General features: G+C 42.9%; 1 protein-coding gene across 6 annotated transcripts in view; it reads left to right on the forward strand.

Annotated features, from left to right (window-relative positions):
- Rapgef2 (Rap guanine nucleotide exchange factor 2) overlaps positions 1–26253 on the forward strand; it is a 241677-nt gene that overhangs the window by 184024 nt on the left and 31400 nt on the right. For all 6 annotated transcript variants that reach the window (XM_045131898.1, XM_045131902.1, XM_045131901.1 and 3 more), the window contains 10 exons: positions 3195–3326; positions 10916–11093; positions 16762–16898; positions 17965–18123; positions 19406–19558; positions 20268–20432; positions 21489–21596; positions 21879–22082; positions 22187–22295; positions 22749–22995. In XM_045131898.1, the coding sequence (XP_044987833.1) occupies positions 3195–3326; positions 10916–11093; positions 16762–16898; positions 17965–18123; positions 19406–19558; positions 20268–20432; positions 21489–21596; positions 21879–22082; positions 22187–22295; positions 22749–22995 (1592 nt within the window). The remainder of the gene's footprint in view (positions 1–3194; positions 3327–10915; positions 11094–16761; positions 16899–17964; positions 18124–19405; positions 19559–20267; positions 20433–21488; positions 21597–21878; positions 22083–22186; positions 22296–22748; positions 22996–26253) is intronic.

Consider the following 26253-nt stretch of genomic DNA (forward strand, 5'->3'; position numbering starts at 1 on the left):
GGTGGGAGTTGGAGACATGGCTTAGCAGTTAATGGTACTAACCTGAAAGCCTGTTGGTCTAGGTTCATTTCTTCCACCACCCACATAAAGCCAGATGGGCAATCGCAGCAGCAAGAGACACACACACTTAAAGAAGTGACTAGTGCTTGAGGAGGGATACTTAGGGTTGTCCTCTGACCTCCACATGTACTGCACGCATGTGTACTTCCCGCACACACATGAACACACACATCTATACACATATCCCCTGAAAAAGTATTTACCGCTAAATTATGTATGCATTTACTCTTAATAACTCACTGTTTCTTGCTATTCTCCAAGGAACACAGATTGTGGGGCACCACATTTAAAAACATTTTAAATTTTTATTTTTTTGCGTGTATATGTGTGTGTGTGTGTGTGTGCACGCACACACGCACACACACCTGGTGTTCTTGCTGCTGCAGACAAAGCGAGCCTCCGATGCTTGCACCACTCTTTGCATCCAGCTTGCATGGGTGGTGTGGGAATCGAACCTGGGTTGGCAGGCTTTGCAAGTAATAGCTTTTAACCACTCTTTATCTTCCCGGTCCTCGAAAATTTAGGACTGGAAATGTAGATCAGTGGTGGAGCACTTGCCTAACATTAATGCAAAACTTGGAGTTTTATCCCTCGTGCCTGAAAAAAAGAGAATGCATAAAAAATGGGTTTGATTTAGTTTGCTATAGCCTGGTGACACCCATCCCAGTGACTTCCGGTTAGTGTGAGGTTACATTTGGAATTGATTGTGTTTCTCCTCTTCAGGGTCTCCACCTCTGCCTGACCAGGCACTCCATAAATATTTGTTAAACAGAACTGAGTTGTTTTTTTTTAATTAATTTATTTATTTGAGAGTGACAGACACAGAGAGAAAGACAGGTAGAGGGAGAGAGAGAGAATGGGCGCGCCAGGGCTTCCAGCCTCTGCAAACGAACTCCAGACGCGTGCGCCCCCTTGTGCATCTGGCTAACGTGGGACCTGGGAAACCGAGCCTCGAACCGGGGTCCTTAGGCTTCACAGGCAAGTGCTTAACCGCTAAGCCATCTCTCCAGCCCAGAACTGAGTTTTTAAGAGCAAAACTCTTCTCAGCATTCTAGAAGACTGCTCTGGGCTTAACATGGCCGTGGAATTCTGATAGCAGCTGCTGAGCAGGCAGATGCACCCTTGGTGGCGTACAGCCGCTGAGCCAGTCTCTGCTGCGAAGTGTGGCTCTGCTCGCTCCCAGCCCTTGCCGTGCTGAGTGCTCCCTGGAAAGGTGACCGAGGAGGGCCTGCAGAGAAGAGTCCTTTGGGCCTTGGAAAGAGTCGTTTTGTGGGGAAAACTTCGTTTGTCATATTTAGTTAAAGAACCATTGTGGCCCACACCAGCCTGAGCCATGTTTATAAAAGACATCGCTAGAAATCAGTTTGCTGTTTTCTGATGATGTGTGTATTTAGAGGTGCTCGCCTATCCAGTCCTTAGAGAAAACTTGTTGTCATGGCTTATATGTGTAGCACGGCATCCTCAATGGAGGGTTCAAGGAGAGCCTAGTGAGGTGAGGAGTTTTGGAATGCTTCTGCACTCTCCTGATTTGACATCTGTCTAATCATATGCCATTTAATAAGGTCATGTTTAAACCTTTGTGTTCCTCATATTCTTTGGTTAAAAAATACTGCTTCCTAACAGATTGTGTGTATTATTAAATGCCACATGCCTAGGATAAGGAGTGAGGATATTGACTCTGAGAGGCAGATCTGAATAATTGGGGTGTGCTTTAGTTACATTCTCATTGCTGGGACAAAAGCCCCAAGCAAAAGCAGCTGATGGAAGGAAAGGGTTTATTTGGCTCGAGGGCAGGGTTCCTCATGGCGAGAAAGCATGAAATGAGCAGGAAGCTGCCAGAGTGAGCTGAGCCGGCATTGGCACTGGCACTGGCACTGGCACGGTGAAGTCCGTTGTGAAGGCCCACCCCAGTGACACGTGCTCTCCAAGTCCCCACACCCCAAAGGCTCCACCAGTTGGGGATTGGGTACAAGGCTTAATCAAACACATGAGGCAATGGTGGCATTTCCCAGTCAAACCATTGTAGGCTGTAAATACATTTTGCCTGTTCGGGACCTGGTGTTACCAAAGCTCATTGATCAAATCCTGAGTCATCTCCTCCTTGAAGCTCATTCTAAACCATGGGCTAGTGAAGAGAAGTGTGAGTGTTTTGTAAGGCAAGTCCTTATTCGATTTTATTAGCTATGTAGGATAGGCTTCAAAGGATGTGATCATACCAGTTGTCATACGTGTTTAAATGTGTGTGTTATTAGCCAACAGTATATCATAGATAAATCTAGTTTTTTATATTGTTTGAAAAATTGGTAATAACTGATACAAGTGTAGAATTCTTGGGGATCATGTTTCCTAGTCTTCCTAACTGACCAGCACATAGCAAGAGAAAAGGGGACAACACTAAACAGTTGTTGAATGAGCACTGTGTCTTCTGTGACACAGGAGGGGAGGTGGAAGTTCTTGAGGCCTCCAGTTGTATTTAAAAGTGTACAGGTAGAAAGCTGGAGTGTGGGTGTGTGAGCACGTGCATGCGTGTGTGGATAAGTGCGTGTGTGGATAAGTGCGTGTCTCTTGGCCATAACTCTTACATCCTGGCTGACTTTCTTTCTTTCTTTTCTTTCTAATGCAGTTGCTTGCATGACAGATGCTTAAATGTTCCTAAGATACTTGCATTAAAAAACAAAAAAAGCATTTAAACAGTACTTGAGCATAGAAGTGCCCTGAGGCTGTTTTCTCTTCTAAACTGTTTCTGGCCTTGAAGTGGGAGTGGTTGGAGAGGAGTGACAAGTTGTTCGGGCTCACTTACTCCCGTGCTCTGTGCAAATAGTGGCTGCTAAGTGAAATGCTCACCGATGTTATTTTAATCTCCAAATCCACCTATTTATGCATTGAACTTAATGTGTTTAAGGTTCAGTTTATGCTCATAAAGTTTAAAAACTTGTGATGTGGGTACATAGAAATAATTTAAAATTGTGATTTGGGTACGTAGAAAGAATTTAGTAAGTTTTGAGTTTGTAAAATGAAGGATTTTTCCTAATAACATTTTTGGCTCTGTGGTTTGGGATAGGCTACATCATCAAACTTTTAGAGTGTGTTCTTGGCTCAGACAGTAATCAGAGTTCCTTCTGCTCCTCCTCTAGCTCCCTGCGGACTTTACAAAGCTCCACCTTGCGGACAGTCTCCACCCTCAGGTGACCCACGTGTCCTCCAGCCACTCAGGATGTAGCATCACCAGTGACTCTGGGAGCAGCAGCCTGTCTGATATTTACCAGGTAAGCGCATACTCACCCCAATATTCATTTCATTGGCATTGATGCCAAGGAATTTCATGGTTGTCAGTTGAGAAAACTATATAGTGTGTCCACACCATGATGGCTGCATAATAGTGTTTATGCTTCACACCGCGTAGCAAGTTGCTGTGTGTTGCAGGAAGTAGAGCTACTGTTGAATTATTTTCGCCTCTCTCCTAACAGTTACCAGAATTGTAAGCAGAGTGGTTGGTTGCAATGGAATTCCTTTTGCTTTAAATATTTTCATTTGCTTAGAGACAGTAAATTTACAAGTCTTGATAAGTGGCATGCAGTCTTGTAGAATATGACAAAGGGAAAGAATTGTTAAGATCCTATCAGTGTGTTATAGTTTTATAAAAATCAACCAGTCCTGTATGTGTGTGTGCATGTCTACAGGTGGGGTGATGCAGGTCTTTAGTCCTAGCTGTTGATGGGCTGAGGTAAGAGGATCACTATGAGTTCAGAGCCATAATGGGACTACACAGTGAGTTCCAGGTCACCCTGGGCTAGAGTGCAACCCTACTTCATGGACCAAAAAAAAAAAAAAAAAAAACCAAAAAACTATACATTTAGTTGTGTTTAAAATGATTTTTTATGCTACTGATAGCTAGAAAGAAAACCTACAATGATGAAATTCAGAAGTATTTCTCAAAATATAATGGTTCTAGAATCATTTATTGGCTTAGAATAGGTAAGTCTAGGAAAAAGTGACCAAAGTACATACATACACAACTTTGGAGGCCTTCAATTGCATCCTGTTCATGCTGCATGCGAGGTGGTTTCAAGCAAAAGGAATATTACCCTCACTTTGCCAAGAGTTCTTCCTGGCTCCTGGGGAATCGTCACGGGAAGTAGCTGTGACGGCCTTTCTCAAGAACACTGTGCCGAGAGGAGCGTTTTCTCGGTCGGGCAATGGCGCGTCTTCCCTGTAGTTCCTTCAAAGCCAGGGAGTAAGGACAGTGTCATGTGCAAGGCATTTAAATCCTAAATTTAGCCCACCTGTTTTAAACGATAGTATATTAAACACTTGCATGCATATTACACTTTTATGTAATCTAATAATGTTATAGAAAGCTTAATGATGAGTGACTTTAAATTCTATACAGCCCCAAATGTACTTTTAAAGATTATTTTGTAAGTAGCAAATTCATTTCTAAGTTCTTGGGTAGTTAAAAATTTATTATTTTGCAATAAGAAGTATTATTTCTACTTCCCTAAAGTGAATTTGCCTCATAAAGTGTTAATTTGTACTTAACTCCTTAGGAAGTACTCCTCTTTCAAATATCAGGATAAATTTACCTTCCATACATGCTGATAGCCCCCCTCCTTCCCATCACCCTCCCCACTCTGTTGTGGAACAGGGTTTTACTTTATTTTTATTTTTGACGCTTTCGTACAGGTGTAGAATGAAGTTTGATCTTACTCCTCTACATACCCCCTTTGAGCCCCTCTCTCTCTAAAATCTTCCCAGTTAACCCCCATCCTACTTTCATGCCTTTTACTTCCTCCCCCACGCATGCGGAATTGAATTTGGGTTCTTGCATGAGTATGGGTGAGTTATTTCCCGGAGACTGGGCAGCTTGCTTACCAGTGGCTACACCATCTAAGAAAATGACTCCCTTCCTAGCTGTTACCAGCTACTTGGGGAAGCATCAGGGTCTTATGAACCCTTTGCCCACCCACGATGAGTGTTGAGAGGCTCATGAGTGTGGCAAGGCCATGTCATGTACAAAGGTAGCGCTCTGCAGCGGCCTCCCCATCCTCCTGCTCGCGCATGCTTTCTGCCCTCTTGGAAGAGAATCTTAAAAGAAAAAAACAACAACAAGGATTAAAAAATATTTTTCAAGCTTTTTCTTGTGCTGGACATGGTGGTGCACACTCAGGAGGCCAAGCCATCATAACTTGTCAATGTAAGTTTGAGATAGTTTCAGGTCAGCCTGAGTTCATGTTTCTGTCACTAGCATGAGAGTATATTTTAAAGACATAAATCTCTTGTTCATTCTTAGAGGTACAATTCAGTGCGAAAGGGAGATTTAGAGCCTAATATATATCATCTAAAAAGTCAGGAACTTGGAATGTAGCTCAGTGGTATAGTGCTTGTCTTGTGTACACCAGCCCCTGGGCTCAGCCGTCAGTGCCACGCGGCACAGCGAAGTGTACTAAAAGCTGCACTTCACTTACATTGCAACGCAGCGGTCTGTCTTCCTAACGTGAGATGATCCTCTATTTTGAGCATCTGTCTATAGTAGGGATATGACTTGAGGTGATAGTAGTTGCCATTTCACCTCTCTGCAGATTGAGTGGGATCCCCAGAATGCGAATCTGTGCTGTCTGGAGCTGTTTAGAGTCTTGACCTGGGTGTGTCTTGCTGGGCATTCTAGGTTCTGTGCTCAGTCCTCAGGAGGGCTCTCTCGATGCCCCCCTTGTTTTAGTCGTCATTAGTGTGCTGAGGAGGGGCACCCTTCTGGCGTGGTGGGAGTGCACAGGCTATATATATGTAATTTTTCGAAGTAGGGTCTCATGCTAGCCCAGGCTGACCTGAAATTCACTGAGTAGTCTCAGGGTGACCTTGCAAGTGCTGGGTTTAAAGGCGTGTGCCACCGCGCCCATTGGTAATTCTTAAAACGAGGAGGCTCACAGGTGTGCGCAGTTCAGCTACTGGTCTCACTAACGTTCTTTCCTACTTTTCTCGTCACTAGGCAGCCAGTTTATTTTCTGGTAATTCCAAGGATAAACTGTTCCCCATGACAACTCTTTAACTCTGTATAGTTGTGGTTTAGGGTCCCTTTTCTTTTGGTAAAAAGAGGTCAAGATTTGAGTGCTCTGCCCAGGAGAGAAGGGAGTAGAACCGCGTTGCTGGCCGGGTGGGGGGAGAGGAATTCAAGAGCTCAGGGAGACGCTCCTCTCTGGAGCAGCCCTGTCTGCTCCCCGGGCCTCCTGCTGGCGGCGGTGGGTAGGAAATGCGGGATTGAGAAGACGGAAGAGCTGTCTGTTGAGAATGAGGCCAGTGGGAAGAGGGCCTGAGAGGAGGCGGCGGGGCAGGGCGGCCGCGCGGCGTCCAGGGTCTCAGTGCCGTGGTCCTCTGGCCTGCTAAGGGTTTCTCCCCAGTAAGCACAGGACAGCCGCGGTTTGGCTTCCCGTGGGGCTGACGTCCTCGTGTGCAACACAGACGCGGCGGAGCAGCGTGCCGGCGGAGCAGAAGCTGCTTTCTGCTGCTCACGCTTTCTCTCAGCGCGGAGTGCTCGCCCTCACTTCCAAGAGTCACCGACTCGAGGAAGCCGCCTTCAGCTCACTCTTCTTCAGTTCCCCAGCTTGCCTGGCTGGCGCTTCGACTGCGGGCAGAGCTGTGACCATGTTCCCATGTTCCCAGGTTCCCCTCTGCTGCCTGCCTGGCCGCCAGGTAGACCGCGTCAGCAGTCAGGGCACTTGCGCTTGTTGCCATAGGCTCTTCCACCGTGGTCGAAAATGTAGGACTTAGTACTGTGGGTGACTGTAATTGAAATAATCAAATAGTGGAGACAGGCTGGATATGAAAAGAAATTAAGACGGGGGGTGTGAGAACCAGTTATGGAAGGTAATAATCTAGAAAACGGAAGCGCTGACTTAAATTGAGAAAGGATCGCCTTAGACGCAGGTGGAAGCGTGCCGAAGAGACAGGAGGCGGCATTTCAGCATAGAACGCCCAACTTAGTGATACAAAGGAATAGCGATTCCTGCCACCATTGAGTGATGGGTAAGTGGTGTGGTTATCATTGAGTCTCTTCAGGGTGGGCCAGAAAGAGTCATATGAAAACAGGTAACAGCCGAGTTCAGACAAAATGGATCTTATGAAAGTAATGCGTAGTACAGGAAGTGCACAGCTGTGGAAGTGATTGATGTCTTTGGAGTAGGGGTGAGATTAAAAGTCAGCAAACGAATGGAACATTTTAGCAATTAAGACATCGGTGGAGACAAAGATTTAAAGTCACCACAAATATATTCATCTCCTAATGTAGATAGAAAGTAATCTCCTAATGTAGATAGAAAGTAATTTATGATAGAGAAAAATAGAAACATTTGTACCTTAGAATATTTAAAAACACATTAGTAATTGAGTATAAGAGGTTTTAAATGTGATACTATTTGTCTCTAAACTCAACACAGTCTTCCTTAATAAATATGAACAGACATTTTTACACATCCCTGTTATTTATTTACTTATTCATTCATTTGAGAGAGAGAAAGAGAGAGAGAGAGGGAGAGGGAGAGGGAGAGGGAGAGAATTGGTACACTAGGGCCTCCAGCCACTGCAAACAAATTCTAGACACATGTCTCACCTTGTACATCTAGCTTACATGGGTACTAGGGAATTGAATCTGGGTCTTTAGACTTCACAGGCAAGTGCCTTAACTGCTAAGCCATCATCTCTCCAATCCTCCTAATAATTTTTGGAAGCAATCTAACACTTTCCCTTTAAAGTTTAAAAGAATTGTCCCTCTTTTGTAGACATAGATGACAAAATAAATTCTGATAAACTAGACTTTTAGAAGCACTATTTCTCAGTCTGGTTTCATATTTACACACGCGTATTATTTTATCAGTTAACATCACCATTAGCATTAGGTATCATTTTCTAGCAATTATCAGACTTTGGCTCAGGTGCTGATTAGGTTAAATACATTTGAAATTTTTCATAAATAATGATTTTACTGGGCTGGTAAGATAGCTCAGCTGTTAAAGGCACTTGAATGCAAAGCTTGTGGGCCTCAGTTGGTCCAGGTTCACTTCCTCAGTACTCACGTAAGCCAGATGCACAAAGAGGCACGGGCATCTGGAGCTTGTTTGCAGTGGCAAGAGGCCCTGGCACCCACACTGTCACTGTCTGTCTGTCTCTGTTTCTCTCTCTCTCTCTCTCTCAAAGAAATGAAAATATTCTATGAAGTGAAGTTATGTCAAGACTATGTATTAAAGAATATCCTTAAACATAGCAGTATATATGAGATCTTTTATGAGCTAAAAGTTTCTTTGCAAATGGTTTTAAGTGCCATATTGAATTCTATTTTAAAATATTTATTGTGAGAGAGGGAGACAGAGAAAGGGGAGAAAGAGAGAATAGATGCACCAAAACCTAACAAACTCTAAACACATGTACCATTTTGTACATCTGGCTTTATGTGGGTACTGGGGAATTGAACCTGGGCTATTGGGCTTGTAAGCAGATGCCTTTAACTGCTGAGCCATCTCTCCAGCCTGAATTCTATTCTATTATTTGTTTATTTATTTATCTAGTTAGTTTGTTTTTTGAGGTAGGGTCTTGCTGTAGAGCAGGTTGACCTGGAATTCACTATGTAGTACTCTCAGGATGGCCTTGAACTCTCTGTGATCCTCCTACCTCTGCCTCCCAAGTGCTGGGATTGAAGGTATGCATCAGAACACCTGACCTGAATTTTATTTTTGTCTCTGCTAAATTAACAATTCACAAGAACTTTGTGTTATTTAAAATTGCCTGTTTGTTCTTTTCCCTTAATTTCCTTCTAAAAACCAAGCAAGCTGGGCCTTTAATCCCAGCAAGGGGGGGTTGGAGGGGGAGGGCCCAGTAGGAGGAGCACTGTGCAGCCTGAGACTGCTCAGTGAACTCCAGGTCAGCCTGGCCTAGAGCAAGACCCTACCTCAGAAAACCAAAAAAAAAAAAAAAAAAGTTGCCAAGTAAATTTATTTGTATTAATACAATATATGTAATACATTTTTTATTTAGTCAGTGTTCCATATAAGTCTTTTTGCGTGTGTGTTTTCTTTTTAAAAATATTTTTATTTATGAGCGAGAGAAAGAACATGAATGTGTGTGCCAGGGTCTCTAGCCACCGCAAACAACAACAACAACAAAACACCCCAGACATTCAAGTACCATCAAGTGCATCTGGCTTTCTGTAGATTCTTGGGGAATTGAACCTGAACCTGGGTCATTAGGCTTCACAGGCAAGCCATCTCTCCAGCCTGTATTTTCTTTCTTCTCTCTTCTGTTTTCTTCTATCTCTCTGTCTCTTCCCCTTTCCCTTTCCTTTCTTTTCCTTTCCTTTCCTTCCCCTTTCCTCCCCCCCCCCCCGCTTTCCCCTCTCCATTCTCCCCTCTGCCCCCTCTCCCCCCTCCTTTCTCTTTTCTCTCCTCCCCCCCCCCATCTCTCCTCTCCCTTCTCCCCTCTCTCCTCTCCCCTCTCCAACCCTCCCCTCTTTTTTTGAAAACAGGGCCTCATGCTTAGGTTAGCCTCTATCTTGAGCAGATGACCTGGAGCTTCTGATCCTCCTGTCTGTACTTCTGAAGTGCTGAGATTATAGGCATATGCCACCGGACCCAATTCATTTGTACTGCTATTCAAATATGAAAAATTATGTTAGGTTACACATATATTTGATAAACTAATTTAAGATAGGAATTATTTGTCCAACAGAAATAATGTAAAGCTTTATCCTGGTTTTATGAGACAATTATAATCCCATAAATTTAAATACAAGTGCCTGTGTGATTGTAGAATAGAATTTAAAGAATGAATTCAAGTAAACATTAACCACATCAGTCTTGGACCTCACAACTGTATTTTCCAGCTGAAATACTAAACTCAGGAAAACTTCTTATAAAATTAACCTTTAAGAAGCATGTATAGTAAAGTTTCTAGCTTAACATCAATGTTCATGTGATATTCAAAGGTAGTTAAGATTATTCTGAATTTGGAAATAGAATTTTTTGAAGTATAAAATAGTGACTCTGATAGTCCATTGTGAGTGCTCAGTTTTGGCCTGTTGTCACTGTCAGAGTCAGTGGTTCATATTTTTAAAAATTCAAGCTTGACATGGTTAATGTTTACTTGAATCCATTCTTAGTGAATTCTGTGAAAATGAGGTCAAACATGACCAGTCCAGTGTGTTTGCAAGACATTGTGTAGAGTATGGTGGATTCTAGATTTTTCAGATCTGCCACAGCGAAGGCAGTGAGTAGCTGTAGTGACTAAGGACATGTCCAAGTGATGGTATCTTTTTACGGCTTGATGTCGCTTCATCTATGTTGAAGAAAGAATGCGTGACTGAGATATATGTAGTCTCCTGTATTAGTTACTGATTTGTAGTTTGATTGGCTATTGGAGGAGCACCGCTGTTGGTGATATTTGGTGTGCATATTTATCAAGGTTCCTTCAATTGCTGGTTTATTTTTCCCATAAGGAAAAGTGGTCCAGTCATCTTGGCCTGAATAAAAGTAATTTTAAGAGAAGAATGATTGGACAGAATGAGCAAGTTGTTAAACTCTTAGCTAAAATCATTCTCTTTAAAAATGAAGTGAAAACAAATACTGTTTCTTTTTCATCCTGTTTATTATAATCAAAACATAAATAATCACTTTGACCAGAATTTTAAGAGTGACTCATTGAAGTTACTCTTGTTTTCAGTGTGTGATTTGCCTGAATAGTTGTTCAATGTTGACTCCCTTCTAAATTAAAGAAAAATAAATACAACACAATTACTTTGTAATATAATTTTTTAAACTCTGTGCACCATAGATTGGTTCACTTAAAATAGTTAAAACAATGTTTTTCATGTTTTAAGGCCACAGAGAGTGAGGCTGGTGACATGGACCTGAGTGGACTGCCAGAAACGGCAGTTGATTCTGAGGATGATGATGATGAGGAAGATATTGAGAGGGCATCGGACCCTCTGATGAGCAGGGACATCGTGAGGGACTGCCTGGAGAAGGACCCTATCGACAGGACCGATGATGACATTGGTGAGTGAGTGAGAAAAGTAGCCTTGGAGTAGGTGGAAGTCTTGAGAGGTGAACTGTCCGGTTCAGTTGAGCCAAGTCTGGGAGGTCTGAGAAGTCGTGCATTGTGGATTGCCTTCATGCAAACGGATGTGAGAAGAGTGTTTCCCATGTATAAACAGTACTTTTTAAAAAAAATTACTTTATTTATTTGAGAGAGATACAGAAATAGGCAGGGAGAGAGAGAGAAAGAATATGGGTGTGCCAGGGCCTCTAGCCACTGCAGAAGAACTCCAGATGCATGCGCCACCTGTGCATCTGGCTTACGTGGGTCCTGGGGAATCAAACCTGGGTCCTTTGGCTTTGCAGGCAAGTGTCTTGAGTGCTAAGCCATCTCTCCAGCCCCAGTACTTTTTGTAAAAGTATTCAGTACCTACAAGTAGTACTGTGAATGAAAATCCTTCATGTAACTTCTTAAATTAAGAACTACCCCCTCCCCAAAAATAAGTTAAATGTAGAATTCCAGGTGGTTTTACTCCTGCTAATTTTCTTGTAAACACTGTTCCTTTGAAGCTCTTGCTTTCTGCATTGCTTTAGTTAAGTACTGCTTGAGTAAATGGTAATGTAAATGAATTGCCTCTGCTCTGCCTGTAGTGAAGACAAGACTAGATGGACAGGAACAACATTAAGTACTAGCTTCCTCCTTTTTTTCCCTCTCTTCCCTTCTTTTTTCCATTTAAAATTTTTTAAAAATTATTTTTGCCGGGTGTGATGGTGCACGCCTTTAACCCCAGCACCCGGGAGGCAGAGGTAGGAGGATCACCATGAGTTCAAGGCCACCCTGAGACTACAGAGTGAATTCCAGGTCAGCCTGAACTAGAGTGAGACCCTATCTTGAAAAACAAAACAAAACAAACTAAAAAAAATATATATTTTTATTTATTTACTTAGAAAAATGGCCATGCCAGAGCCTTTAGCCACTGCTGATGAACTTCAGACACATGTGTCACCTTGTTCATCGGGCTTATGTGGGTTCTGGGGAATTGAACCGGGGTCCTTAGGCTTCGCAGGCATGCACCTTAACCAGTAAGCCATCTCTCCAGCCCAATTTCAGATTTTTGAGTCAGGATCTCCTTTCATAGCCTATGCTGGTTTCAACCTGAGTCTTCATGCTTCAGCCTTCCAGTCACTGCGTCTACAGGTATATGCTACCACAATAAACATGTGAGGCTTGGACTAGAGAGGTGGCTCAATGGTTAAGGTGCTGTCCTGCAGAGCCAAACAACTGGGTTTCAGTTCCCCACGTAAAGCCAAATGCACGAAGCTGCACGTGCACCTGGAGCTCCTTTGCAGCGGCTAGAGGCCCTGGTGTGCCCATTCTCCACGTCTGCCCCTCCTTTCTCTCTCGTAAGTAAACAAATAGGGCTGGAGACATGGCTTAGCAGTGAAAGTGCTTGCATACAAAGCCTAAGGACCCAGGTTCAACTCCCCAGAACCCACATAAGCCAGAGACACAAGGTGATGCACACATCTGGAGTTTGATTACAGTGGCTAGAGGCCCTGGTATGCCAATTCTCCCTCTTTCTCTCACCCTGAAGTTAAAATATTCAGGCTCCTGTCCATGGAGAACAGTGTTTGTGCAGCAGTAGCTCTGCATTTGATATACCCCCGACTTTGGCATGCAAGTTTAAGCTACCAGATGATGACTGGAGTTATTTCTAGGCAGAGTGCTTACATTCATAACTGCCTTTGCTGAGCTCTGGTGATCCATTCATTAGGCCACTCCTTCACCTCTTTGGGTCAGTGTGTACTTGTAGAGGCATTCAGTGAACCAAACCTGTGGGATTAAATGCAGAAAGATGAGTGTCCTGTGTTCCAGGTTTGTGGGAAAACTGGCCATTTAAGCTACCTGCCCATAGGAGGAAATGGGAAATGAAAAACCAAACCATTGGTTTAGACGTCTTTAGCATGGTTAGTCATTTACAAGAATTACTATTTGGAGATGAGTAGAATATGCTGGCAATCATTCATTCACTGCTTACCTCATGCAGTAGAGCACTTTCTATAGACTTAGCATTGTTCCTGTTCCTGACCGCCCAGTGTGGACAAGGGAGATGCGTCCTTTGGGGAGACATCAGTGTGCAGGTGAGCCAGGAAATTGTGGCCGACACGGGAGTGCTGTGGGCGTGAGATGGGTGCAGTGGGCTGAGTGATGTGCTTCTTGGTTGTCCCCTGCGCATCCTTGAGTCTGGTGTGCTCATCTGCTTCCAGTGGCCAGAACTGGTTTTCACTGCTCTGGTCTTTGCTCAAGACCAACTTATTTTAAACCCATCTATTGTAGTAGTAAGTTGAAGTGTACATGTTCAGTTGACTATCTGTACTTGAAAATCCTATGCTCACGGGCATTTTTTAAAATACTAATTTGAGAGAAAGCACGGGTACACCCAGGCCTCTCGCCCCTGCAAAAAATCCTCCAAACACATGCACCACTTTGGTGAACTGAACCTGCACCATCATGCTCTGCAATCAAGCGCCTTAAACCATAGAGTTATCTCCCCAGCCTGGGAATTCTTAAAGAGGAAGTTTTGCTTATGAACACGTTCATTTGGAAAGTATCCCTTGGTGAGCAAATGTGCCTTCTCTTTGAGTCAACCCACTTCAGAAAAGTGTGGAGGAGCGTACTGATTGCAGTGTGTCTGAGGTTCATGATTCAAGTGTGCGTAGCGTGTCTGAGGCTTGTGATTCGAGTGTGCTGTGATTTGAGTGTGCACAGCATGTCTGAGGTTCCTAGAAATGGAAGACTTCCTGTCTACCTGAGAAGCCTTCTCCCCAGAATTTTGCCTAAGCAGGAGTTGAGCTTATTCCTACAGATAAACACAAGGCCAGCGATGACTAAGGTTATGATGCCAGATTCTGGTAAATTCTTATATCTCCCTTAGGTACTATGGACTATTGTAGAGCCCGTCCCAAGCTCTAAACCCTCAGCTGTCTGAGTCCCATTTATACCATGTGACGCCTGAGCCTCCCCAAACCACATGCTTCATTCCATATTTCTTCTCTTTTAAAAAATTGCTGCTAGACATTTTTAGTTGTCTAGTCTTCCTTGTAGTAAATAGTCATGTTATATTAGAAGTTATCAAAACACCAGTGAACTGGAGAATGATGAATCCTTGAGAGTTGTAAAACTCCTCAAATAGTCTTCAGTTAAGCATTTATGGTTAAGCAGTTATAAGTTTAGTTTCTTCAACTGAGCCTGAAAAAGTGTACACTGACTACTATTAGATCTTTAAAAAATTTTTTTTGTTCATTTTAAAGAAGAGAAAGAGGCAGATAGAGAGAATGAGTGTGCCAGGCCCTCCAGCCACTAATGTGGGTCCTGGGGAATCGAGCCTTGAACTGGGGTCTTAGGCTTCACAGGCAAATGCTTAACCACTAAGCCATCTCTCCAGCCCTTATGTGGTCTTATTTTTCATTCCTATGTACAAATATTTTCTACCCATTTGTAATTTTTAGTGCTCATCCCTGGTAGTATATCACAAATGGGTTTCACAACACACTAGAGAATCAGAATCCGCCAAACGAGAACACGTGTGCTCAAAGCAGTTCCGCATCACCCTAACGGGACTGGGAATACGGCTCAGTGGTAGGGAGCACGCTGCTTGCACATACTAGAGATTACCAAATAGTAAATTAATAAATAATTCATTTAAAAAACTATCATTACAATGGGATATTTTACATTTTTGTCCATTTTATTTCCAGTGTTATATAGAGGAATCATTTGACTTCTTATTGTCTAAGCACATCTTAAATTGAAAGTGTTTCTGACAAATTTCTGATCTTACATCTTCCTTAAACCCATGAACCTTTGTAGGAAAATTTATCCACTGATAAGGACAGAAGAGACAAAATGTGTGGTCAGTAAGATGAGGGATGGTGGCTGCCGCAAACGCTGTTCAAAGCACAGCTATCTGCTCTGCCAACCAGAGGACCATGACTTCTTTATTTTCCTGTCTGTTCTATGCTGCAAACTAAAAGGCCCCTGCATGTGCACAAAGCAGTTCTTCTTTCACGTGACTAGGCCTGGACCACCGCTTGCAGTGGCACTCAGAATTGTTTTATTGCCACTCCCAGAAACACAATTTTTATGGCTGAACATGTGCATACCTGATTACTTCCAGAATGAAGTTTCTTAGGTAGAGCTCATTCTGTAAGCTATGTCTTGATATTTTACCTTCTCTTAGTGCTGGCTGCAACAATACGTTGATTTCCTATCAGATCAGTCTTGGCCGGTGGAAGGTCATTGTTACACTGTACAGGACCTCTGGGTCCCACGCATCATGTGTGCTGGAGTCCTACACGCCGGTGAGCTGGCTAGGCTCCAGGGAGAGCTCAGCACGATCCTGTCATAGAGAAACTCCTCACTCTCTCCTTCCAAAAATGTAGTGTCTTCCCAAAATCAATCATATTTTTCCTGTGACAATTAACAACACACATTTAGTAGCAAAATTTGTCCACCAGTCTTCACAGAAGGGTAGCGTTTGGGGTATGTGATAGTGTGACTATAATTATGACAATAGCAGTTCTTGTTTATTGAGTATGTGCCCTGTGATAGGTATTTGTATCCTGTTTCTTCATTTGAGTCTCAGAGCTGGACAGTGAAAGTAAATACTATATTATTTTGCAAATGAGAAATCTCTGTTAGGAAAATTAATCAACTTGTCAAAAGTAATACATAACAGTAAGTGTGCAAATGCCTGACATGCACCTTGTGTTCTTCTGCGACTACCGCTTAACTTGAGCATAGGCGCTTTGGAGGCAAGCCATTCCGAGTCTAGTGTAGGAACTGAAAGCGCGTGCTTTGTAGAGCCCTGTGAGGAGGAAGGAGAGAGCCTAGTGGGGGTAAGAAGCCACTTGACGAGAGGACAGCACAGCACTCAGCACTGAAGAGGACAGGACGTGCGTCCCAGAGCCTCCGAGGCCCTGTCTTTCTGGCAGTTTGAACTGTACCAGTCTGAGCTGCTTTCCACAGTGGGTGGGTCTGAGAGCGGCCAAACCTTTTTTATTTTATTTTATTTTTTTGGTAATCTGTTGAGTGACAATTGGTGTATCAGATCTCTTGTTTGTGTTTACCATATTGTAATAGTTGATTAATTTTTATAGATTTTTCTATTCAGAGAAAATACCTTTTGGAATTTTTAAAAATTGAGATAGCTTACACCTTCAACTTGCAGTCCTCCTGCCTCGGCATCACAAGTGCTGGGATAACAGGTGTGTCACCATGCCTGGCTTCTTGTGGAATAGTTCAGAATTAAAGACAGCTATTTCTGCTCTCAGGCATCTGCCTGTCCCACACTGGGGCCAGACCTACCGACTTAATGGAGAATTCTTGAGCTCTGTCTAGTTCATTCTGACTAAATGAGCCTTGCTTAAGATCACAGCTCATTTTCAGTTGAAATTCCCCACGTAAAGTTTAGTAATTTCTTCAGTGCTATTAGAATTTGGGTTACAGTGTCAATAAGAAATGTCACCATTTCCCCAGTGACAGAAGTCCTACTCTTACAAGAAACTCAAGTTATACTGGTGACACTTTAATAAGTATGTTAGTATTTTTAGTCAGCAGCCGTGAATGGTTTCCAGTGAATGTGTTTTTTGTGAAAGTCCGTTTTGATGAGTATCTCTTGCCTTTCAGAACAACTCTTGGAGTTCATGCACCAGCTGCCAGCCTTTGCCAACATGACGATGTCAGTGAGGCGGGAGCTGTGTGCCGTCATGGTGTTCGCGGTGGTGGAGAGAGCCGGCACCGTGGTGCTCAATGACGGCGAAGAGGTCAGTAGAGCTTGCCGCCTGCCGCGTCGAGAGGGACCACACGCGTCCTCCCGTTCTCCTTCCCAGCAAGCAAGCAGTGATGAGTGTGGTGAATGAAAAGTGGTGATGTGTTCATTTCGTTCACAGTATTCCAAATGCATTATTTTACTGTCCATTCTATATTGCATTTCATACTGTATTGAGAGAGAGTTGTGTAAGTGCAGGTGTGTACGGTACAGGTATGTGTGCGTGAACATGATTGTGCAAGGAGGCAACCTTGGGTGATGTTCCTTACTCACTGTCCACTTTTTAAAAAATGTTATTTTGGTTTTTCGACTATGGTCTCACTCTAGCCCAGGCTGATTTGGAATTCACTCTGTAGTCTCAGGGCAGCCTGGAACTCGCAGCTGTCCTCCAAGTGCTGGGATTAAAGGTGTACGCCACCATGCCCAGCCTGTCCACCTTTTCTAAGACAGGGTTTCTCACTGCCATAGAACTCCCCAAGTAGGCTACAGTTGCTATCTATGCCTCCCCAGAGCTGGGGGATATAGGTGCTGGCCTAGCTTTTTAAAGTATTTTTATTTATTTGTGTGTGTGTACGGCACCAGTGCCTCTTGCTGCTGCAAATGAACTCAATCACATGTACCTCTTTTTGCATCTGGCTGTATGTAGGTACTGGAGAATTGGATCTAAGCTGGCAGGCTTTGGAAGTAAATACCTGTAACCACCAAACCATCTCTCCAACCTTAACTTTTTAGTTTTTGTAACTTATAAGTGTATTGCTTTGTAACAGAACAATATAATGTTCTTATTGAGGCAATAATTACCATCGTGTCTTATTTATACACAATAAGGGATACAGAGGAAATTTTTACTCTGTTATTTTAGAGAGACTGAGTCAGGTTAAAAGGACAGAATGATATATCTATGTGCAGGGCCTGGGAAAAGCTGTTTTATTGCTTATTTGATAAACGTGTTAAACAGTTAGCATTTCTCACCTTATTTACTCCAGTGCAAGGTCCTTCTTGGGGCCCTCCAGTATTTGTAACTGTGTGGTCACGGTGTTGTGTTCTGTCTTTCTGCCCAGCTGGACTCCTGGTCAGTGATTCTCAATGGTTCTGTGGAAGTGATGTATGCAGATGGGAAAGCTGAGATACTGTGTATGGGGAACAGTTTTGGTGTGTCTCCCTCCTTGGACAAAGAGCACATGAAGGGCGTGATGAGGACGAAAGTGGACGACTGCCAGGTAGAAACAGCCGGCACAGGGCTTACTTGAGTCTTGACTGCTGGTGAGGCGTGCCTGCCTGTGTCAGTGTCACCTTAGACTGTAGGTCATGCTTCCCTTCACAGTCTTCTGTCCCAGGACAGAGTTTTGTGTTACTGTTTCTCAATGGTGAGGATCCACCCAAAGGCCTTGCACAGGTCGGGCAAGTATTCTACCACTGAGCTGTGCCATCCCCTAGGTTCATCCGTAAAAGGAAGCTTGGCAACATGCAGTGTTAAATTTCTACCAAAAGTTAGTGATCTGTTTATCACATGTAGAAATTAAATGAACATTATGAAAAGGAATTACCACTTGATTAATAAAGATGATACTGTACAGCTGTGCTGTGTTTTATCTAAATACGTATATAAGAAAGAATTGATTTTAGAGGAATCATGGTAATGAATCATAGAATGAATCAGTACCCCCCCATTTAAAAAAAGTGGTAAAACAATACTTGATAGAGAAAGAGAAATACTATATATTGGTAAGAGACTGTGTCTCAAGAAAGCTGGAGGCGGCCCGAGGAGCCTCACCCGAGACCATCTCTGGTCTTTGCCCCCAGAGACGTGTGCTTGCATGCTGCCCAGCACGAGACGGTGGGACCCTGTCACCAAAGCAGCAAACAAAGCAGAGAAAACCCCCAAGAAATGGAATTTCCCTCTATGATGAGACCATGCAGGGGTCCTTACTCAGTTGCTGTTAGGGTTTTCTTCCAAGAGCCAGGATGTGAGCTACAAGGAATGATGGTCGGAGCTGCGGTGGTTGGGGCCCAGCCTGCGGCCTTTGCTGGGCGGCCTTGTGCCTGCACCCTGTCCACACCTTCATTGCAACCACTATTTTTACTTTTTCTCTGTCAGCATGTTCAGAGTTTTTAATCCAAATCATAATTAAAGTGTTTTGTTTTTTTATACTGTCCTAGGATTTCCTTCCTGTCAGTGGTAGTTTCTTATTTTCTATTTTTTTGCTTTTAGCTATGAAAGCAGTATGGAAAAGTACTCACCTAAATCTGCCTTCAGAGTTTTTATATTGGCAGGATTTTGAATGTAAAGTTCATACAGGTGTTCCAAAAATGAAACTTTTCTTGACCAAGGAAGAAATGCATTAGGAAGGGGAAAATCTGGTGAAGGTTCATTAGCATATTAATTTAGAAAGCACGGGAAAGACAGAAATGTCAGTGTTAAGTACTTGAAACTGAGAATGACTAGTGCAGCGAGGTCTTCGCGAGCGCTTTGTCGTTCACCTGGGATGCGCTTTCCTCTAGTTTGTCTGCATTGCCCAGCAAGATTACTGCCGCATACTGAACCAAGTAGAGAAGAACATGCAGAAGGTTGAAGAGGAAGGAGAGATTGTCATGGTGAAGGAGCACCGAGAACTCGATCGGACTGGAACAAGGAAGGGCCACATCGTCATCAAGGTAGGACCCAAGAGCACCCTCTTCCCGTGGAGAGAAATGTGACTCGTGGCATCAGTTTCTGCAGTTCAGAATCGCTCCCTCCCTCCTGCCTTTCTTCACTCTCGCCCTTTCTTCCTCCTCCTGTTCCTGCCTTTCCTCCCTCCCTGGCTCCTTTCCTTCCTTCCTCTCATTCCTCCCTTCCCTTCTTAACTCCTTCCCCCTTCCTATCTTCTTTCCCTCCCTCCCTCCTTTCCATTTTCAAACATGATAATTTGTATTAAATCTTGTAAGCTGGCATTCAGAGGGCTGTGTTTCATGGTGACATTTGCATGCATGCCGTGGTACTCCATTCTCTCCACTCCCCTCTCCCGTGTACTCCCCATGTGCACAGTGCTCCTTAAAAGTGATTGGTTATGTCAGGCGTGGTGGTACCCGCCTTTAGTCCCAGCACTCAGGAGGCAGAGGTAGGAGGATCATCGTGAGTTCGAGGCCACCCTGAGACTACATAGTGAATTCCAGGTCAGCCTGAGCTAGAGCGAGATCCTACCTTGAAAAACCAAAAACAGGGGAAAAAAAGTTATTAGTTATAAAAGTAAAACTTTAACATTTCATGATGCAGAGTGGTTTATTAGTAGTGTATCTAACCACCCAGCTAGTTTTATTTGAGGATTGAGATAAGGGTGCCATATAAATTACTCGTGATGATGATTAAATCTTCTGTTTGTTGCAGGGTACCTCAGAAAGGCTAACCATGCATTTGGTGGAAGAGCATTCTGTAGTAGACCCAACGTTCATAGAAGACTTCCTACTCACCTACCGGACATTCCTTTCTAGCCCGATGGAAGTGGGCAAAAAGTTATTGGAGTGGTTTGATGACCCGAGCCTCAGGGACAAGGTTGGAAATACATCCCATTTTTCTCCTGAATACGAAATACTAAATGTAAACTTTAAGGTCTATTGTGACATCAGTTTTGTTCATATTCATTTGATGTAATACAAGAATATTTTTAAGCAAAAAAAGGAAAGATAAAATTTCAGTCCAAGAAGTACTTTTTGACTTTAAGGGAAAGTGCCAAGTAATTGTCCTGTGAATATTTATGTTTAAAGTTTTGGTTTTAGTTTTGTTGGGGATAATGGTAAGATACCATCAGACTCTGTAGTTACCAGATGATATGTGCCGGGTGAATGTTAGCCCTTTTAGATTAACACCAAGCATCATTTCATTATCCTACCACTCACTGTCGGCCCCAGATGTATGAATCCAGGTTGGCCCTCTTAGCAGGTCGTGAGAACTCTGACAAGGCCAGAGCGAATGAGAAAACACATAGTGGCCTCTCCTTCCTTTTCAGACCCTTCCCCTCACTGATTTTTTAGCTTCACACTGCTCAGTTCATTTTCTTTGTCTAGTCTGTCTTCTCACTGTGGGTTTTAGTTTCTGTATGCTCTTTTTTTTTATTATTTTTATTTATTTATTTAAGAGAAAGAGGCAGAGAGAGAGAGGGAGGAAGAATACGGGCACACCAGGGCCTCCAGCCACTGCAAACAAACTCCAGACGCGTGCGCCCCCTCGTGCATCTGGCTAATGTGGGTCCTGGGGAATCGAGCCTTGAACAGGGTCCTTAGGCTTCACAGGCAAGAGCTTAACCACTAAGCCATCTCTCCAGCCCTTCTGTATGCTCTTGTATTAACCTATTTTGGCTTTATTATACCTTTGGCTTTTGACTTCTTTCATACATGTTTTGAAAGTAAAACCATTCTAAGACCCACAGGGCAAAGCAACAGAGATGACCAGGTTTTTTTTTTTTTAATTGATAAAATCCAAGTTTAATGGTTTGCTCTTAATTTGTTTCCTCTGTATTACTAGGTAAATTGCTTAAAATTTAGATGTTTTTGAAATGTCACAGATCTTTAGATCTAAGAACAAGGTACTTAAACTTGACTGCTTTTGTAGGTGACACGGGTAGTATTACTGTGGGTGAATAATCACTTCAATGACTTTGAAGGAGACCCTGCTATGACTCGTTTTCTGGAGGAATTTGAAAATAATTTGGAAAGAGAGGTAATATTTGTGATTGTTTTAAATACTTTTTTAATTTTATTTGCAAGCATAGAAGAGAGAATGGGCATGCCAGGGCCTGTCTACTGCAGATGAACTCCAGATGCATGCTCTACTTTGTGCATCTGGCTTTAAGCGGGTACTGGGGAATCGAACCTGGGCCGACAGGTTTTGCAGGCAAGCACCTTTCACTGCTGAGCCATCTCCTGAGCCCTTGTGAATTTTTTTTAAAAGATTAACTTCATTCTCTGTCTGTGACTTGACGCCTCTCCTGAACTGTCACAGAAAATGGGTGGACATCTGAGGCTGTTGAATATTGCGTGTGCAGCCAAGGCAAAGAGAAGACTGGCGACGCTGACAAAGCCCTCCAGAGAAGCTCCTCTACCCTTCATCCTCCTGGGGGGCTCCGAGAAGGGCTTTGGAATCTTCGTGGACAGCGTGGACTCAGGCAGCAAGGCACCAGAAGCTGGCTTGAAGCGCGGGGACCAGGTATGGTGTCTCAGCATCTGGATAGAAGGGTGAATTTCAGTGTCTTTTTTGGTCCCATTCAGTTAGTCATGAGACTGACATGTATGTTATAACTTCATTTCTAGATATTAGAGGTAAATGGTCAAAACTTTGAAAATATCCAGCTTTCAAAGGCCATGGAAATTCTTCGAAATAACACACATCTGTCTATCACTGTGAAGACCAATTTATTTGGTGAGTGTTTTGCATACATTTTTTCTCCTCCTCCTCCTTTTTTATTTTTGTTTGGCTTATTTGTACATTTAGGTCTTAATCATGAAGGAAGTCATTTCTGAAACTAGGAGTAAACTCAGAGAGTAAAGTGCTTACAGGGGATTGGCAACATGCATAAACAGGGACTTCAAAGACTTCATTAAATAAATGTCTAGTTAGATTTCAGTCACAGTGTACTGACTTGAGGACAGAGAAGTTGCTGCATGCAGTAGTGATGTCCCGGTCTCTTGATGAGCTCAGCCACACTTGCGATTTGAGAGTGTTCTGCTCATGCTATCGGAGGGACCTCCCGAGTTCTCATTGCAGTAGCTCTGAAGCATGTACTCCTCATAAATTTACAAGACCCATAATAAGCTTCGGCACTATTCAGTGTTTGTCAGTAGCATTTTGTGATGTTTCTGTTTATTTTTACAGTATTTAAAGAACTTCTAACAAGATTGTCTGAAGAGAAAAGAAATGGTGCCCCTCACCTTCCTAAAATTGGGGATATCAAAAAGGCCAGTCGCTACTCGATTCCGGATCTCGCTGTCGATGTGGAACAGGTGATAGGACTTGAAAAAGTAAATAAAAAAAGTAAAGCCAACACTGTGGGAGGAAGAAACAAGCTAAAAAAGATACTGGATAAGACTCGGATCAGTATCTTACCTCAGAAACCATACAAGTAAGTGTCTGTCACTGCTCTCTGGACCTCGTCTTCCTAGGTTACAAGGATACACAGAGGTGGTCAGGCAACTCTTTGCACATGGGTTTAACGAAGGTCCCGTGTGGCTGAGCTATCCTAGGGGCAGTAACAGTGAAGCTTGTTGAATTCTAGCCTTACCCCTAATCCACTTCTGATCTTTTTCTAAAATTATTTGACAGAGAGGGAGAGAGGGAGGGAGAGAATGCCAGGGTCTCCAGCCCCTGCAGATAAACTCCAGACACATGTGCCACCTTGTGGATCTGGCTAATGTGGGTACTGGATAATTGAGTCTGGGTCCTTAGCCTTCGTGGGCAACAGCCTCACTCTTGATTTTTTTTAAATAAAAGTAAATGCTTTATTAAAAATTTATATATTCCCTCCCACCAGCCTCCATCTCCCTCTCTAACCCCCTCCACTGAACCCTCACTTTTCCCCTAATCCTCCCTTTTCCATAATATTTAACCACATTTATATTTGCAAATTGAGAGATAGAGAGGCCCTCTAGCCACTCACCTTGTACATCTGGCCTATGTGGATGCTGCCCACTCCTGATTTTTATTGGAACTTCTCAGAGTCGGGGTGTGCTTCCTGCCTGCCTCATGACTTGGATGTTTGCCACTGTACCGTGTTCCTTGGTGTCTCCTCCTTAGCATCCACTCCACCCACCAAGTCATGTATCTTCCAGTTGCCTCTCTTCATCCTGCAATTTTCTTTTTCCCTTCCCTTGTCTTTTCAGTTATTTTATAGTTACAGTTGCAAAGACACCAGTAGCCTGGGCGGACCTCAGTTCTTTATCCAGGCGTCCCTGACACGTGGTTAGCGTGGTCGTTGCTTCCTGCTTGATTCGTGCTACTTTTCAGTCCCAGATGCTCTATTACACTTAGTTACCATGAGCCAGCTTTTATTATATTTTCCTTCTACTACAAGTTGAAAATATGTTTGTTTATTTAATAATTTAATGTCAGGAGGAGCTATATATGTAGACATCCAAGGCTATGTCAAGTATTTCTCTTTTCTTCCTTAAATATATCTTAGATAAAATTTTAATCCATAGATTATTGACATATGACTTAAATGCTATTGATGGATTGGGTTTCATGTTGAAGTTGCCCATATTATAGAATAATGGTTAGTGGCTATTAAATTCCATAGCAGAGTCCCAAGGATAAGCAGTGGGTGTGATGATCTATGAATATAGGCTTGAGAATGTGTTTATCTTGAAGTTTCTGCAAGACAGCGGGAGGACAGCGTTTACAGAAAATAGAAATCCGTTTTTAAGGTGACCCTTCTAAATGAAAAACTTATTTTTAAGTGGAGAAAAAATGGTTTCCATGCAGAGTTATTAGTGGCATAATAATAATGACAACAAAAAATCTTAGAGTCATGTTTGACCATGGGTTAAATTTGAACCTTAAAAAAAAAAAAAGAAACTGGGCTGGAGGGATGGCTAAGTGGTTAAGGTGCTTGCCCACAAAGCCAAAGGACCCAGGTTCGACTCCCCAGGACCCACGTTAGCCAGACGCACAAGGGGGCGTGTGCATCTGCAATTCATTTGTAGTGGCTGGAGGCCCTGGTGTGCCCATTCTCTCCCCCTCTCTCCCTCTCTCACCCCCTCCCTCCCTCCCTCCCCTCCCCTTCCCCCCTCCCCCCTCCCCTCCCCTTCCCCCCCCTCAAATAAATTAATAAAATTTTTTTAAAAAGAATGAAACTAAGGTCAGCAAGAACCTGGCTTTGTTAGTGGCAATGTGACATGGAAGAACTGGGTGTGATCCACCCACAGCTTCAGGTGTCATTGGCAAGGCGCACTGTAGAAGAGTCTGCATAACAATTTATTCTGGGGTGCTTAGAAAGATACACAAAAGTTTGACAGGGATGGGGAGGTAACAATTAGATGTGATGATTTTTAAAGGACTGAGAAAGCATTAAAAGCAAATGTGTGGCTCATTTAAGTATTTTCTTGTGAAAATGATTTGAGAATTAATGTTGAAGTATTTAAAGAGAAGCTCGGTAGATTGGAGGATTTACTGCATCGTAATAGTGTTAATTTAATGCCAATTAGTATCTGAACTTTTACAATCAACATGCATTTATGAAACTCTGGAGATTATTTTTCAAGGTAGTGTCTTGTTCTAGTCCTGGCTGACCTGTGAATCACTATGTAGTTTCAGGCTGGCTTGAAACTCCTACCTGTGCCTCCCAAGTGCTGGAATTAAAGGTGTGAGCCACCATGCCCAGCTTAAATTGAGTCTAAAAATTATACACACACACACACACACACACACACGTGTCTGATTTATTCATGAGAGGAGAGGCTGATTAGGCATATGGGCATACCAGAGCTTCTTTCCTGACTTCGGTCTGTGCCCCTAGTAATTTTCTTATGTCATGTATTACCTGTAATGTTTTGGTAAAGACAGTTTTATGTGATTGAAAAACAAACTTCCACTATGAAGGGTTTAAAAAAAATTTTTTTTCAGTTTATTTTACAGTGAGAGGGAGAGAGAATTGGTGTGCCAGGGCCTCAGCAAACTCCAGATGCTTGGGCCACCCAGTGGGAATGTGTGACCCTGCATTTGCCTCACCTTTGTGTGTCTGGCTTATGTGGGATCTAGAGAGTTGAACATAGGTCCTTAGGCTTCACGTGTGAGCACCTTAACTGCTGAGCCATCTCTCTAGTCAGTGAAGGGTTTTTTAAATCATTCACAGAATATTAATACTTTTAGTCTTCATGTGTCCTGCACTCACCTTGTATCTGAAAGAATTGACTTAAGATACCTTAATCTATATCCCCATAAAAGTATAATTTTTTCACATTTTGTTTCAAGATGCTCATGGGATTAAAACTGTAATCATTTGTATATGATCTAGTTATTCATATAAAAATGCTTATTTTATTGGATATTTTGTTTAGGAAGCACTTGACCTGCCAAGCTAGAAATCATAAGACAATGTTTTAAAAGTTCTCCACTAGCCGGTTTTGATTGTGGACACATTGTGATCCCAACACTCAGGAGGCTGAGTCAGGAGCATCTTGTGTTCAAGGCCAACCCCAGATATGGAGCAAGATTTTGTCCCAAAGAAATAACTTGTCCATAGAAATAGCTTTTGTAAATGGAATTTGTACTCGTGGAGATAATTAGCCCTTTTCTGGGAACATGTGTGTAACTAGAAATTTTGAGCAGGTAATTAAAAGTGAAAGTGAATCACTGAATCCACGCAGCCTCTTTTGCAGCGAGG

This window comes from Jaculus jaculus, chromosome 12 (genome assembly GCF_020740685.1).
Source record: "Jaculus jaculus isolate mJacJac1 chromosome 12, mJacJac1.mat.Y.cur, whole genome shotgun sequence".
NCBI lineage: Eukaryota > Metazoa > Chordata > Mammalia > Rodentia > Dipodidae > Jaculus > Jaculus jaculus.